Source organism: Empidonax traillii, unplaced genomic scaffold, assembly GCF_003031625.1.
Source record: "Empidonax traillii isolate 1590-97213 ecotype Southwest subspecies unplaced genomic scaffold, ASM303162v1 scaffold157:size2224338, whole genome shotgun sequence".
NCBI classification, from domain to species: Eukaryota; Metazoa; Chordata; class Aves; order Passeriformes; family Tyrannidae; genus Empidonax; species Empidonax traillii.
This window is the reverse complement of record NW_020955350.1, coordinates 828,134-845,408: the sequence shown is the minus strand read 5'-3', so window position 1 is coordinate 845,408 and position 17,275 is coordinate 828,134. Positions and strand designations below refer to the sequence as shown.

The 17,275-nt window shown below is 38.5% G+C and overlaps 1 protein-coding gene across 1 annotated transcript in view; it reads left to right on the top strand.

Annotated features, from left to right (window-relative positions):
• COL14A1 (collagen type XIV alpha 1 chain) overlaps window positions 1-17,275 on the top strand; it is a 110,572-nt gene that overhangs the window by 32,512 nt on the left and 60,785 nt on the right. Inside the window, exons 8-16 of the mRNA XM_027884918.1 lie at window positions 1,344-1,508; window positions 1,900-2,061; window positions 3,543-3,691; window positions 4,660-4,789; window positions 9,350-9,495; window positions 10,841-10,970; window positions 14,164-14,303; window positions 15,781-15,907; window positions 16,878-17,017. Coding sequence (XP_027740719.1) covers window positions 1,344-1,508; window positions 1,900-2,061; window positions 3,543-3,691; window positions 4,660-4,789; window positions 9,350-9,495; window positions 10,841-10,970; window positions 14,164-14,303; window positions 15,781-15,907; window positions 16,878-17,017 — 1,289 coding nt within the window. The remainder of the gene's footprint in view (window positions 1-1,343; window positions 1,509-1,899; window positions 2,062-3,542; window positions 3,692-4,659; window positions 4,790-9,349; window positions 9,496-10,840; window positions 10,971-14,163; window positions 14,304-15,780; window positions 15,908-16,877; window positions 17,018-17,275) is intronic.

Genomic DNA, 17,275 nt, shown 5'->3' with positions numbered 1-17,275 from the left:
GTACAGTGTATGTTTTAGCTTTTTCCTTTTATTAAAATCATCTTCTGCTGCACAGACAGTGTTAATGCTTATTATGAGGGGTAAAAAGGGCAGGGGTTTTGCAGCTTGCTAATGGCTTTATCCAGTGTCCTTAAAGTCTTTTCTAAGAGCTTGTCCATTGGCTTTACTGGATATCAGGGTACGGTCTCATAAAACAAAGTGTACATAAACTTTCTGTCCTGGAAGTAAAATCTTTTACCTGCTAGGAAGAAAATGCAAAATCCATTCATAACGCTCATGCACAGAGCTTTATTCTGGAGAAGGAAAGAATGTTGTTTTAATATCTGACAACTGGCAATACTAACCTTTCAAATGACCACCTGGGGCTTTTAGATTTCCATTGACCTTTGAGTAGTTCGAGCACTTAAGCCCCAGAGACACTTAGTGATGGATAAAGGGGGGATGCCTGACAGTCTCTGAATACAATTCCAGTGTCATCAAAGCAGCAGTTAGTAATGTTGGCTGTCTTGCCAGGGGAATGATATATCCAAAGACCCAGACATGGCTTTAAGTAAATTGCTGTCTTCCTTTTTTTTTTTTTTCCAGTGGGTAGGGAAGGGGAGAAAGAATGTGCAACAGCCTTTATTTTGGTAGAAGGAATGATTGCAGTGGGACAAAGGGGCAGAAGGACTCTACTGTGATTCTAGGAATGAAATTACTGTGTGGTAGGAAGTAGTAAATTACCATGATTATTTTATGTGGATGTTAGAAGAAAGTGAGTTAGGAACCTTTGCTGCTGGAGACTTATGAGAGTTTTCAGATAGGAGCTCGTTGTGACATGTAAGTTTGTCCTGGAGTTGTTCTTCTTTCCCTTTAAATAATTAGCATTTATTAAAATCAGATTCTTCCTAAGCTTAAATAAAGCTCTTCCTCAGCTTTTAAATCAGAAAGAACAAACAAACAAACAAAATTTAAGATTGCCTATATCATGGGGGTTTACTAAGCTATCGAGAGCATGTACTTTCATATAATCAGTGTAGCTAGAATGAGAGAGACCTTCTGTTCTAGCTTGGTAGAGCAAGAAAAAAATGATGCATTTTCAGGAAGATCAGTTTAGGTTTCCAGAGCCAGATTAAAGTACATTGATCGATCAACTGACTATTAAAAATAAATTTCATCTTCTCTGTAGTTTAGGCTCCATGTTGGAATTTAATCTTTCAGTAAATAAATTCTTCTTTTATATTTATTCTTCATCAAAAGGTTTCTCAATTTTTAAATTGAGTGGAAAAACAAACACTGTGATATTTGCAAAATTAAGGGACCTTTTCACCTCTTAAAGCCTTTTAAAATATTTTCCTTTTTAGGTCTTGCCTTAACTTACATTTTGGAAAACAGCTTTAAGCCTGAAGCAGGTGCAAGACCTGGAGTATCTAAAATTGGGATACTGATCACTGATGGGAAGTCCCAAGATGATGTTATCCCTCCTGCTAAAAACCTCCGAGATGCTGGCATTGAGCTGTTCGCTATCGGTGTGTGTTCTGCCATATCCATATATTGTGTCCTTTTATACTCTGGTGTATTTGTATCTGTTGCTCTCCAATTTAAAGAATTGTTTCTTTTCTGTCCGTATCCAATGAGAATATCATTAATTTATATATTTTAATGTGTTCTCCAATTCAGTGCTGCTGTAATTGGAATTTAGCAGTATATACAGATAATACATTGTCAGGAGACAGCTGAAAAGATGCCACTTGTGCTGGCAGAAATGAAAGTCTTGAATTAAGATCTTAACAATAAAACAATCTGCAGTTGGTCATTAAAATGAATAGAATTGGATATTAGTAATTTTATATCAATCCCTCTGTGTACAAGATTTTTTTTTTTCATTGCGAATATTTTCATTTTTCTTTCTGATAAAAGGTGTAAAGAATGCAGATATAAATGAGCTCAAAGAGATTGCTTCTGAACCTGACAGCACACATGTCTACAATGTGGCTGACTTTAACTTCATGCATACCATTGTGGAAGGGCTTACCAGAACAGTGTGCTCACGAGTAGAGGAACAGGAAAAGGAAATCAAAGGTGAATAAGAAACAAAATGTATAATATAATGTAATGTATAAGAATGTAACTTCTGATGAACTTAGGGCTACAAGTCTTAAGTCCTGGGCTGGCTTCTGGTGCTTGAGTTGTGCTCTATATTCTTTTGCTTGCAAGAAGGTACATTGTCAGCGAAGTTATCTTCCTAGGTATGTTTTATTCTTGCTTTGATATCTGTGATGTTTTGTTCTCTGTCTTTGATAGTGGTAAATATTATCGTATTTGGTAGTACCCAGAAATACAAAAATACGTATTCATTCTGCTGTAACTATTTCCAAGAGGTCGGTAAGGAAATTCTTTTTATTATACACAGATTTGGGGATAAATTAGTTTAACAGCTGCACACGGAATTGTTACGTTTGTGCTGTGCTTTCCATCTCCTGACTTACTGTTTTTATTATCTCATAAGTTTTCAGAAGTTTCAACTATTTAGATTGTTTTGTCCCTTCCTGATGACTTTTTTCTCTTTTAACACACACACAAAAAATATATTTCAGCACACAAGAAAAGATGGTGGTAAAAAAAAAAATTTTTTTCTATGAAAACATTTCCACTGGCTACACTTTTCCTTTTTTTCTTTTTTTCTTTTTTTTCTTTTTTTTTTTTTTTTCCTTTTCTGAACAAAAAAATGACTATGGAAAAATGTTGCAATTTGCCAGAGAAACAGTTCTACCTGAGGAAATTCTTTCTGAAAAGCTTCAGTGGATTTTGTTTGTATTCTTGGTTTCTGATTCCTTAATATCAGAGAAATGCTGGATGATTTTTCATTAATCTGGTAATATATATCAGTAAGGAAGTCTGTCACAGATATTTCTACCTGTGCTATGAAGAAGTGTGTGTTAGGAGGGCTTCATTCCACCTTTTTCCTCTTTTATTGACCTGGAAACTGGAAGAAATACAGAATATTAGCTGTGTCTTGTAGAGGGAGTAGTCAGTTGGGAAACTGGGAGGGAGAGGATGAAAAAAACATAGAGAGATGAGACATCTTTGTGGAAAGGAATGATTGCCAGAGAAGATGACTGTTCACTGCATCTCTTCAATTGGCTGACAGACAAAATATCAGCTTCCATCCTCAGAGGAGCACAGGAGATCACAAGATCACATATGTACTTGTATGTTTTTCATGACTGGGAAGAAAGCAACCTGAAACAAAAAAAAAAAACAAACAACAAAAAAAAAGCAGAAAGAAGGGTCTTGAGAAAGTGATGTGAGGAAGGACAGGAAGGCTTAGTTTTGTATTTTGTCTTTTTCATATAAAGGTTTATGAAAGACCAGGGAGGATTAGTCCCAGTGAAACTCCATGTGCAGTACTCATTATTACTTATTTGTTTCCTTGAAAATAACCTAAGTGTGTAGTAGTCACAGTACTGATGAGGAATGATCTTTAGAGCTTCAGCAAATACAACAAACCAAATAATTATTACGCAGAAAGGAATAAAAAAATTGTGTTTTCTCTAACCTAGGAACAATTACTTCACTTGGGACTCCTTCAGATCTGGTCACATCAGAGGTGACAGCGAGAGGATTCCGGGTTAGCTGGACCCATGCGCCAGGCAAAGTGGAAAAATACAGGGTTGTGTACTATCCCACTCGAGGAGGACCACCGGAAGAGGTAATAGGAAGAAAAGCTTCCCAGAAATTTTTAATGCAGCAGCAGCAACTAACCCAACAGGAGATCCATGGTCTTACTTTAAATCTACCCTGAAATTCCCTGTGTGGGCTCTGAAGCCCACTACAGAAAGGATCCCAGCGGAGGGTGACAAAGGTTAGGTGCTAGCCAGGCTGCTTTTCTGTTTACAATGTAAAGTAAAGGAGTGAAGTGTAAAAATAAGCACTTTCAGGGAGTGGAGTGAAATGCCCGCTTTTTTCTTACACATACAGTTACTTGAACCAGTTCTGTAGGCTCACCCTTCACCCATCTGTTTACAAGAACAGAAAAGGTAGGAGTTGGTGGCAAGACAGATTTTCAGTTCTGAGAAAATAATTATTCATAAAAGAATATGCTATGGGTGTACATTTTGGGGCATTCACAATTTGTCGTTCAAAATTTGGAGAGAGGTGATTATTTAATTAGGACTTGACCATTTTGGAGATGGAGAAAAATGCAGTGGAACAAGCATTTGGCTTTGGCTGACAACTTATAAAATTGAATGGAATGGCAAAGAGCAAAGGGATTGAACTAAGGTTATATTTTTGTCTCCTTTTTCTCCTTTTTACTAGGAACTTGTTTAGCATGGATATGTATTAATGTCAGTTTGAAGTACAACACACAGTGTGTGTGTATGTATGTAGTACTAAGGAATATTTATGGTATTTTATCAAAAAGTACCACGTATATACTCCTTAACTGTATGCCATACACTTTATCTAAGCTATTCCTGTGTTCTAAATGGCAACTTATATCAGCTAAACATCTTGATTATGAATGTTGTTGCTGTTTTTTTCAGACACTTTACTGTACTTCAGTGTGTTGATTTGTAGATGCCAGTGTAAAAATTGCCTGGAAGAGCGACTGATTGATTTGAGGGTAATACAGTTAGTTTACTTTATGCATATTTAGCTAAATTTTCTTTTAAACAGGTTGTGGTAGATGGAAGTGTATCAACAGCAGTTCTGAAAAACCTGATGTCTTTAACTGAATACCAGATAGCTGTATTTGCCATATACTCAAATGCTGCCAGTGAGGGCCTCCGTGGAACGGAAACTACACGTGAGTATCTTTAGCACCTTTGTTGCAGACTGGACTGTCTGCATTTAGTCAAACTGTATAAGTGTTAGTCTTTTTGAAAAAGAAATACAGAAGGGAATTTTTTTCCATTTAGCTTATTTTAGTGCATGTGCCTTAAATTAATTTTAGTTCCTAAGTCCAAATTCTCTGTGAATATTTAAACACTGAGAAAGTTTTTATCTCTGAGCTGAACTTTGAAGTCGATTGTATCGAACCCTAAACTGGAACATCCCTATGCTTTGGGTGTGGAGCCAAACTGTATGAAATAGGTTTGTGGCCGAAGATGATCTTGTGAGGGGAGGATTAGGTGGGGCCAGAAATACCTGCACGTGATTCCCAAAGATTTTTGAAGATTTTTATAGGTTTCTTTATCAATGATTCAATTATTTTCTGTCTGTAAAATGGGGACTTGGGATATTGTAAGACTTAATACATTTACAGTTTTGGGTATTTGTATGCAAAATGCAGTTACTTTTTTTAGAAAGTAGTACAGATACTAGGAATGGAAGCAAAGAGGAACTTCGTAGTTCAGACTAGGAGACAGGGAGTCCATATGTGATGTATCAGTAGCTGATACCTGCTGGAAGATCAGCACAGTAGGGCTAAAGCAATCTAGAAGACTTCTACAGTGCTTTGACAACAACTTCCTGACACAATTGGTCAAGATGCCTGCAAGGGAAGGTGCTCTGCTGTGGCTGGTACTTAGAAACAAGGAAGAACTGATGTGGGGAGGAGGATGTTAAAGTCACAGGTAGCCTTGAATGTAATGACTGTGAGGTGGTGGAATTCAGGATTCTGAGAGGAGAGAGGAGTTTAAAAAGGAGGACCACAATTCTGGATTTCAAAATAGCAGTCTTTAGTGTCTTCAGAGATTTTCTGGGAAGAATCTGAAAGGATATGGCCCTGGAGAGAAGAGGGATTCGGATGAGCAGCTTGATACCCAAAGATCACATCCTACAAGGTCAAGAAAGGTCCCTACTGACAAGTAGGTAATCAAGGAAAGGTGACTGGAGACCAGCATGGATAATCAAAAAACTCTTAACAGAATTCAGACATAAAAGGAAGTTTATAAGAGATGGAAGAATAGGCAGATGACCCAGAAGTATAGAGCTGCTCTCTGATCTCCCAGGGATAAGTTTAGGAAAGCCAAGGCCAACTTGGAGATGAATCTGGCAAGCGATGTGAAGAGGAAAGCAAGTTTAATCTTATGTAGTTCAACAAAGGGAAGTGCAAAGTCCTGCTCTGGGGAGCAACAACCCCATGTGTCAGTACACACTGAGGGATGAGCTGGAAGGCAGATCTTCAGAGAAGGGCTGGGCTTCAGTTAAACAACAAGTTGTGAACCAGCAAAGCACCCTTGTCCCAAAGAAGGCCAAGAGCCTCCTGCATTATGATTTTCATTAGAGAATGATTGTCAGCAGGTTGGGGGAGGTGATTCTTGCCCTCTGCTCAGCACTGAGGAGGCATAGCTGGATACTGGGTCTTGTGCTGAGTTCCCCAGTGCAAGAGACACGGACTTACTGTAGTGACTCCAGTGAAAGGCCACAATGATTAACGGATAGGCACGTCTTTTGTAAGAGAAGAGTCTGAGACACTTGTTCAGCTTGGAGAAGAGAAGGCTCAGGTGATTTCACCAATATGTCAAAATCCCTGATGCAAGGAAATGAAGAAGAGTGAGCCAGATGCTTCTCAGTGGTGCCCACTGATAGGACAAGAGCCAGTGAACACAAATTAAAAACCCATGAAATTGAATCTGAACAGAAGAATACACAGTTTTATTGTGATTGTGGTCAACCAGTGGAATAGGTTGTCCAGAGAGGTTGTGGAGTCTGCATCTCTGGAGATACTTAAAACCCAACTGGACAAGGTTCTGAGCAATCTGCTTTAGCTGACCCCGACTGAACAGGGAAGTTAGCTGGACCAGATCATCTCCAGAGGTGACTTTCATCCTAAATGGTTATTTGCTTCTGTGTCAGTGCTGACCTTCACAATCTGAAAATAAAACATAACAATATAAAATTATTTGAGATTTCTCAATTGGTCTCAGTCTCCCAAAATGTCATCTCCAGCCATATTAATACCTCACAACACAACGTTAGGACCTGTTTAATTTATTGAGGCAGAGGGAGCAGTCACATCCTGAGCCAACAGGATTGTGTTGTATTGCACCTGGTATTCCTTTGAAGTCACCGAGTCAAGTTCTGACAGAGCCCAGCCTGAGATGTGATCAGATCACACCCCAAGGTCATGCAGCATCAAGCAACTAATACATCTGTCTTTGATAGTGTGTTGGAAGTAATAGTCTGACATGTGCAAGTGTTAATCACTCCACATGCTAAAATATCTGCAATTTTAAAGTATTTTTTACTATCCTAGTGGAGAATTATGGAAAATTGTACTTTACATTCCTGCCTTTGCGTGAGATACCGACAAAGTAGTCACTGATTGCATTTGTTTATATAGAACATTGAAAATGGTTTACAGGTATGTGAATCTAAACAGATGTATGTATATGCATAATGTACAGATAATTTAAATGTTTTGTGACTTTAATTGTTGCTTCTAACTTGAAATAAATATGAAATGCATTCACATTTTAATTTTGCTGCAAATATTTTTTTACTTGGTTTAGTTTATTCCAGTAACAGGGATAAAATCTAAACCAGCATTATCTACTAAATATTCATATTTGAGATTCCGAACTCCTCAGCTAAAAATTCCAGTAGAAAATACCACCTTTTATTTCCAGTCACCTCTTTGTTAACTATTATGTATATATTGCCAGAGTATCTACCAGTTCCTGTTGAGAGATAAAATACAGGGCACAAGTTAGGGGATATTTTTCTTACAGAATTTTAGAATCAAAATAAGGATAAGGACAGGTGATGGATACTCTCTCTCTGATCCTGGGGCAGTCTGAGTAGGAATGAGACAATGTGGAACAAAGTGCCTTCAGGATATCTCAACATGTAGTTTCTTGCTCTAAGTACCAGAGGTCTGAACAGAGCTCTGAGCAAGGAGTCTGAAGTACATTTGAAAATATTCATGGGTGATTTCTGCCTGTAATGAGAGGAATTGTGGGAATTTATGGGAATATAAATCAACAGAAGAACAGGGACTTAAATAGGATGGAGGTAGGTTTTAAAAGGTTTGGAAGTGTAGATGGGTAATCTGGAAGAAGAAACCTAAAGAGAGGCTTGGGTTGAAGTTCTGCCACCATTTACAGACCTGAATAACAGACTGACTGAACAACCTCAACAAGAAAATTTTGTACATGGGAAGTTAAGAACTCTGTTGGAGTTTGTTGAACACAGTGTAAGGGATAAACTATTTCTTGGAGAAATCAGCTAGACAGGATGCAGTTTTTGTTTGGACAAGGAGATTAGTGAAGCTCTGTGATTGTAGTTAGAATTCGCTGCTGAATCTTTGTTTGCAGATCAGATTATTCACAAATATGCAAAGCAGAGCTTTGTAGCAGCTTAACATCCAATCTATTATAGTCTCTCTGAGTTCCTAATATTAAAGGCTTGATATCAGTTAGCAATAGCCTTCTGTTTTTTTCAAACCCTTTCAGTCGTTTTAGGGACTATACCAGTGTAGAAGTTCCAGAGGAGAAGTCAAAGTTCCCTTGTACTTCTCCAGTGACTGAATATTTTGATTGGATCTGTAAATGGTGTAACAACACTTAAGAGACCTTGGGATGTTATTTTGAGAGAGGAAGAAAGTGAGGACAATAAGGAAGTGCCAAATGCTACTCTTTAGAGTTAGAGAAATTCAAAGAAATATTCAGAAACCCAGACTGGTGCTATGTTCTGGTATCAGTGCCTTAAATTCACAAGTAAACCTCCTAATATTGGTTGCATTCCACTCAACCTGCTCTCGCTTGCCAGGTTATTATTCACCATGATTTGCAATCGATGGTCGTGCCCATATTTGCATTATCCCACTGACACAGGCCTGGGAGCCAGTTTGGACAATCCAGGCCTTAAACACGCAAAAGTTTATAGTCTGAATATTTTTACATGTACAATGTGCTCATCCAGGATTTTCTCCAGGGTTTTGTACCTCGTGGCTGTCACACCCATGCTCTGGCTTGGGAACTATTCCTAGCAAGAGCCATCCCTTAAAAATGCTACTGGTTCCTAATAGCAACTCTGCATATTCTTCAACAGTGATTGGTAACCCTCCTGCAGACAGGGAGAAGGAAGAATGAGATCAGAACAGAGCCATTTGGCGCTCAAAGAACAGAAATCCTCCTACTGGAAGTATTCAGAGCCATTCAGGACAAATAGCTGAAATGCTTTGTAAGGCAGAGCTCTTCCCTGGCATTAGAATTGGTTTAGGTCATAATCTCTTTGTTTCTCTAATTCTGCAATCTTTTATGAACCAATCATCTCTTCATAGTTGTAGCATGCACACAGTACTTCCATGCGTGGAGGTAGCTGTATTCCTTTGTGTTTCCTGGGGCAAAATGAACTGTTTGAATAATAGCTGGTTGTTCAAGTGAGGCAACTGAACTGCCTGTCTCTTGTTCCGCTGTAGTCGCCTTGCCAATGGCCTCGGATCTGCAATTGTACGACGTGTCGCAGAGCAGCATGAGAGTGAAGTGGAATGGAGTAGCGGGTGCCACAGGTTACATGATCCTATATGCTCCCCTCACAGAAGGATTGGCAGCAGATGAGAAGGAGGTGATGTACTGAGCTTTCATTTGTATAGCAATTATTTAAAAAATCAGTCTTTTAAAGAATAAACTAGCACGTGTCCTTTAACCTCCAACTTGATTGGCAAATACTTTGCAGTTTTTTTCCATGACTACATCAAGTACTGTATGTGTTACAGACTACGAATAAAGTGCAATTGCCAGTTGGTTATTTTTGTATGTCTTTGTCATAAAAATGCAGCGACTTCAACTGAATTTAAGTGACTCTTGAAATTATGTATGAGGTGATACTTTATCATTGTATAAAACTTAACACTCAAAGGAAGACAAAAAAAAGTAAAACTTTAGATATTTTCTAAGTGTGCTATCTGAAGATTATGAACTTTAGCCTTTGTTCTCATCAGGGCCTTTAAATGTAAATACCATTTGTAGGTCTGACCCTCATTGTTTTTGTTTTAGTTCTGTTCAGCTTTTACTTTTAAATTTGAAAATAATGCTTTCCATCAAAAGTGATTTTAGAACACATTTTTTAAAAGGAAAAGAAGGTGGGACAGGATAAAGTCTAGTCTTTTGTCACTAAAAAGTAAAGCCAATAGACTTTTCTAAAGTCTATTTCTCTAAAGTTGCTAGCATAGTTCCAATGGAACTGCTGGCCTAAGATTTAAGAGTTTTTATGCTAAAGCTTCTATATATATAATTAAGGTTATGTACAACATCTGCATTCAAGCAAAAACACTCAAAAGCATGCAGGGGCATGTCTGCTTATGGAGAGTGCAGGAAGCTACTGAAAGCTGGTATAGACTTGTGCTGTCTGCTAAATGAGTGGCTGTGAGCACTTTATTCTGTTAAAACTGGGGCCTCCTTGAGAACTAGCTGGTTCGGGAGGCCTAAGCTTTACCCCAGAGAGATAAATATAGTCAGTCCATGTGGCTCTCTATGAAAAGTGGAGGAGGAAAATGATACACACCCTAAACAGCAACAAATCTGAGCCTCAGTGGGAATGGAAATCAGCTCCTCCACTGATTTTATGTGATTTTCAGGTCTGTGACCAAAGATGAAATGAAGTGTAGCTGGGAATGAAAAGGCCTTAGTAGCTGCTTATTCTGGAGAGGAATATTTTGTTATTGCTAGTATGAGCAGTCACTGTTAAAGCCCTTTTACCTATGTGTTGGCTTTTAGCTCTTTGACAATTTTGATCTTTTGATTATTGTGCAATATCCCAAAATCTTGAGCAAAGTACTGCAGACACAGTATCAGACAAACACTCGGCAGAGCATTTGATCAGCATATCTTATTTCAAGTGTGTAATTAGTATTCTTCCCTATTATAAACTATTTCAGAAATAATGTGTCTTTTTTTTATGGGGTTTTTAGATAAAAATTGGGGAGGCCTCAACAGATCTTGAACTGGATGGACTATTGCCAAATACAGAATATACAGTCACAGTTTATGCCATGTTTGGAGAAGAAGCCAGTGATCCCCTTACAGGACAAGAAACTACATGTAGGTAGCACATATCTGTATTCAGTTCAGTGTTAATAAACTTTCCAAACAGTCTCTGAACATATTAGACCAGGCATTTGATTTTAAAATCTGATTTGAATAGTCCATAGGGCTCTTAACTGTACTTCAGTTTCCCAGAGTGAATGCTTAATTCACAGAGGCTGAGGATTTCTACAAAACAGCTTGATTTTGCAACAGGATTGTGAACTTGTCTCTCTTGTTGGTAGCGGTGCTACAGATGCCCATGTTGATCTTGGTGGAATAACTGACAGTTTTCCAAACTTGATGAAGGTGAATGAAGGTCATCACATACCTCTAAATTGACTGGCTCTAAACTGAGATTGCTCTATTTAGCCTCCAGTAGCTAGAGAACCAGGTGTGTGGGGGAGCCTGCTCAGGTGGAGAAAGTCATTGCTCTGGCTCAGTAGTGGTACAGACAGAAAAGAAGCAAAGAGAAGATTTCTGTCCAACCCCTGCTGCCCAACGTCTGGTAAAGGGTTGGAAAATGCCTGTGCACTCATGATAGACGCTGTGTTTTTAATAAGCAGTAAGAATTTTTCCAGCTAAATTCTGTCCTCTGCAATCTGTACACAGCACTGTATGTCAACTCCCTAAACAGCCTCAGCATTTGGAAGGCAAAGGATTTGAAAATAAGTGATTGTGCTGCTGCTGGGCTATTTCTGGGACTGCATTCAGTGACATCTCTGTTGCTCCCAGCAGGGGAGTGAGTGCATCCTCTTCTTTTGTGCTCCTGGCATGAGTGACTTGGGCAGTGTGAAAGTGACTTGCATTTAATAGGTGAGAGAAGTTTGGGCATGCAGATGCTAAGAAAAGGAAAGCCCAGAGCAATTGCTTGCATGGTCAGCAAGCAATACGGGAAGGAGCTCTAGGAATGGTGTTTGCGGGGTCTTCTCTAGGAGCACATTTGTAGACAGTCAAGCGCCAATAGTGAAGTACGGCAACCTGGGCATGTCTGTGGACTTGAAATGAGTGTAGAAGATTCCCAGCAGCTGGAAGATCAAATTTTTGGCTCTGTCATTTTCTCCCTCTTTGTGTCTCACTCGTTGTCTCACACACACCCCCATGCCTGTACCCCAACTCTGCCTTTTGGTCAGTATCTGCCCAATATCTGGTTTTCATTTCTCCTAAACAGTAGTTTATGTAGTTTATGAATGTGCCAGGCTGAATTCGCTTCATACCATATGGTCTTGGAGACTGCACAGCACTAAACCTGATTAACACATTAGATGGAAGATCACATACAAATTCCAGATACTTTGGCACAAACTGAGGTTTCCTGGCCACTGTCTGATCACAGAAGCTAGCAACATATGTTAGTCAGCCCATCATCATTGCTGCTGCTACCAGACCAGAATAAAAAAGAAATCCTAACTACTCTGCAACCTCCATTTATTTACAGACTGACACAGTACAGCCATCTCTGGTCTTTAGCACTGCAATATGAAAGACGATTGATTCTTTCATATACAGCTATTCAAATAAGCTCTCTGCTAACAGGCTTTGATGGATTAGGCAGAGAGGCAGTCTGGGAGGAGGAAAGCTGTTGGTGATCACGCCTGTCAGTGTTCAACAGTAGTATCTTCCCTGTCCGTATTCTGATTTAAGCTAATTTTTTTTTTCAAGTTTTTTTCTGTCATTTTCTTTCAGTGATTATTTCTGGCTTACAACTACCGAATAGGCTTCTTAGTATTTTCTTCTGGAGCATATATCTGCCTGAAGAGTGATATTCCAAATTTGTTGTAGTATTACGTGTAGTATCCGATAATCTGTGTTTAGTAAATAATATGTTACACGCTGTATCATCTTGGTTACTGTAGCAAAACCTTTCTCCATGCCAAACAGAGACATGATCATCAAACTCCTTCTGGTGTGTAGTTTCATTTTGGGGCCAGGATTCATCCAAGACTCACTGTAAATATCACTTAAGTCTGGCATCAAGACTGCCTGTCTGGTTGAGAGCAGTGTTGTCAGGAGTTTGGTTCCAAAAAAGAGATGAGACTGAAGCATTTTGTTGTATGACCTGGATGGTGGAGTGAAACGCATTCCACAACTGACAGAAAGTAGAAAGGAAAGCCAGCACGTGATACTCCCTTCACTAGACTCAGAGGAATATACTGAATGCCAGAATGTGTGGCAAACCCATTTAGTACAATTCCAGTGTGTTCCCGTCTTCTCTCTTCTCAGAGCCAAGTTGACTTGACTGTTCCTCAGCTGGTTGCAGATTCTGAATTGATACATGACTAAAGATCCCACATAATATATGAGGGTTTTAAAATCTGTGCTTTTCCCCATGTGCTCTTGTGTGAGGGAAGCAGCTTCTGAAGTGCTGATATTTATCTGTCCACATGGATTGGAGAGGAGTGTGTGTGTGAAGGCAGGATGGATAGGGAGAGGTTTCACAATTCAGGGGAAAGTAGCAGATGTTGGGCTAATACAGAACCTACTGCTGAGAGTAACAGACAGCACAAATTGCTTTCTGTGGTGTGACAGAAAAGTGGATGAAATCTGAGACTTTCTCTTGCATGACCTCATTTTCCTTCAGCTCATGACAGCCAAGGAATAAATAGTATATAAATATGGCTTTAACTGGGGTTGCTGTTAAGAAACAGTTTCTTTCTGTAATAAAGGAGAAAAGATCAAGTAAAGGTAAAACAATAGCATGTTTGGAAGTCTTTTGAGCTAGTTATACTTTTTGGACAAACTTACCCTTATGTCAGGGACTTTTAGGATTCAGAAAGTTTTTTTGCCAAAATACTATGATCATGAAATATTTTTGCTGGGATACACATGAAAAACAAATGCATATAGGATAAAGATCTAGTTGAATTAAATTAATTCACAAATACAAACACAAATTTGTTGCAGGCTTTGTGTAGGCTCGGTCTTGCTATGATATCTGCAATGAACAACAATGAACAATATGCAATGAATAGTATAATTTCTTTGCTTTTCAGTATTAATTGAGATGCATTTAGCAAAACTAAAAGTTCTGTACCAACAAAGAGCTAAGCCATTTTACCTGCCTTTAAGTACTTTTATATCTCTGTTGATGTAGGTCTTTTAATAGAAATATTAGTGATAAAAATTTTTGAATGGAAAATGCATTATTTATTTTCAAGACACAGCTAAAACTTGGAATCACTTTCATGGTTTTATCTCTTTTCTTTTCAAGTGCCTCTAAGTCCTCCAGCAAATTTGAGATTTTCTGACGTTGGACACAATAGTGCTAAGCTAACATGGGATCCTGCTTCCAAAAATGTAAATGGCTATCGTATCATGTATGTTAAAACAGATGGAACAGAAACCAATGAGGTAAATTATTAGCACTTTTTTTCCTTAACCAGTCTCGAACTTCCCCAAAATTCTGTAATTGTTAAGGATGATGTTTATAAACAAAAGCTACAAGCTTTGTAAAAGAAAATATTTGCTTGAGAATTCTGCAACTTGGTGCAAAAAAAGGTTTGTTGGTATTGGATATGTTTTTGTGGGGGACGGTACTCTGAACTTCTTGCATATCAGAACAGTCATTTGCTGGGCACTACTGAAGGAAACTACTCAAGTGAACAGTGGTACAAGCATGATCTTGACTAAATGTATGGTATGCAAATACTTATTCTTGGTTCAGTTCAGATAATAAGCCTTTTGATAAATCATATGTCATGGACTCAAGCTTATTCAAAAAGACTGAAGGCATAATCACATTTCCTTAACATTTATTGCTCTAATTACATATTGAAAAGTCTCTTCCTAGACACAGGATTTGGCTTGAACAGAGTGCTGACTCGATACCAAGTTGTTCTAACTTACACTCTTGCATTTAATAATTTACTTATGCAGTATTTAGTTATGCTTCGTAAGTGAAGGTGTTTTATAATACCTTTTAACAGAATAAATTCTGTGATAGAATGAAAACTGTAATGGAATGATTAATACAGAAATATTGATACAGAAGTTTGAAAAAATACAGAAATTTAAAAAAAAATGCAGTATGTGGGTTTGATTATGAAAACAGTCCAGATCCCTTACAAAATAAGTTGTCATGGATAACTTAGCCCTCAAAAAAAAAAAAAAAGTCTTTAATAGAAGTTATCTCTGATTATGTTTTGTTTGGGACATATCTGGCCTTTCATCTATAAAAGATGGCATATTTGTATTGAACCTGAAGAAACTATTGCCATCTTTAGAAGGGAGCATACCAGTGCAATGCTTCGTGTCTTTTCTTTCTTCCAGGTCCCTTGAAATTTAAATTAGAAATCAGAAATCATTCGACCTCTTCCTATTGATTACTCTTAGTATAGGTAAAATGCCTGGCTGTACTCCTCACAGTGGTATTTGAACATCTCAGGCTCACGACAGATATACTTTATAATGCTCCTTTCTATCTGTTCAAAGAGCAGGCGGCATTTTTTGGTTTGCTCTTCATTGGTAGCATTTCCCCTGCGGTGCTGAGCTACTGTGACACTGAATAGTTGAACTGATAAGCTGTTTGTACAGCTTTGAGTTTTATGTCCCTGGCAAAGTCAGTTAACTGCGTCCTGGAGAGAGACCAGGTGAAACTGTCATCTTATGGAGGTTTGTCATAACCAAAATTTTCCTTTCCTGTAGTTTGCCGATTTTAATTGATTTTGTCATCTCCTATGGCCCTGAGTTTATACTTGCTCACAGTTTCACAGAATTTCTCTACTAATTACATGACGTTCTCTTTCCGTATGATTATTACGCAGCAGAATTGCAGACACTGATAATGTATTGTATGATCAATACCTATTGCAAGTTTTGCTTTCTCTAGGTGGAAGTTGGTCGTGTTTCAACCCATACTCTGAAAAGTCTGGCACCCCTTACAGAGTATACTGTGGCTATTTTCTCCCTGTATGATGAAGGACAATCTGAACCACTTACTGGCAGCTTTACCACAAGTAAGTATTGCCGAGCTTTTGAAGGCTTTCCAAGAAGAAATTTTATACTCTCTTACGTTATTGGAAAGTAAGATTAGTTACAGCAAGTGTCTCTGGCTGTGAATTCAGATATATGGAATACTTTCTGTTATTTTCATTGGTGTTTTTGGCTTCTTTGGTCTTTTACTGTGGAGCCAATTGCCTCTTTACTCACATGAGTAATCTCTTGATATCATGAAAACATCTTCACAGCATTCTGAAGCATTATTCAATGTGATGGCATTTGTATCTCCAGCTGAAGTTTAATGAGTTTTGCATATGTTTAGCCAGTGAACTATTTAGGCACTAAAGGGTAGAACCTTATATACATACAGATGAACTACATCTACAGGAGAAAATATAAGGCATTGAAGGTTCCTGTAGGTTGTTTAGCACAGCTGTAGTTTCTGTAACTGTAGTTCTGCATTAAACAAGTGGCCAATGACACATATTAATGCTTTCCAACATAACAAGGGGAAGAGAAACACTTTGAGGAAAGAAAGGAGAAAGATGAGGTAGAAGAGGAAGGAACAAGATATGTGTGGAACAAGAGGCTGATACTGACATGCAAAGTGCAAATGGAGATGGACACAGAGTCTGGAAAGGGCAGAAGTTGGGACTTTGCTTTGAGACAGAAGGAAAGAGCACGGTGCATAAAGCTCTGAGCAAAGGAGAGGGGCTGAGGGCTGAATGCAGCTCCATCAGTGGAGAGAGGACAAGGAATCTTGTCCAGTTAGAATAAGTAGAGTCTACTCCCCTTCCCAAACTACAGACCCACATCCCTAAGCACAAGTAAGTGTGCAAATAATTCTGTAGTGCCTTTGTTGTCTAACTCTCATTTTATACTCTTTTTAACAAACTGCAGGTAAAATGGTATGTGCCTGACATTGCCATCTATGGAAGTCTCAGAGAATAACTTACTCTCACTTTTCTTTTGTCTAATATTTTGCAGAAAGAGTTCCAGCTCCCCAGCATTTGGAAATTGATGAAGCATCAACAGATAGTTTTAGGGTCAGCTGGAAGCCCACCTCATCAAATATTGCATTTTACAGATTGGCATGGATTCCTTTGGATGGGGGGGAATCTGAAGAGGTAAATTGCCTTGACTTTCTGAGGGGGTGAAGACGAAGAGAGAATTCCATTCTAATGACACCTACGCTGCAACTTTTGCCATTTAAATATGGCCAATTGATTTACAGAGAAATCTGCCCTGCTGCACAGCTCTCTAAACAAAAATCAAAACAATATTCCAGTTCTGTTTTGATGAGGAAGGGAGGAAAGAAGAGATCTTTTGTGAATAATCAGTCTTATCTGTAACACACCAACTGCCAGAACTAGCATTGATGTTTG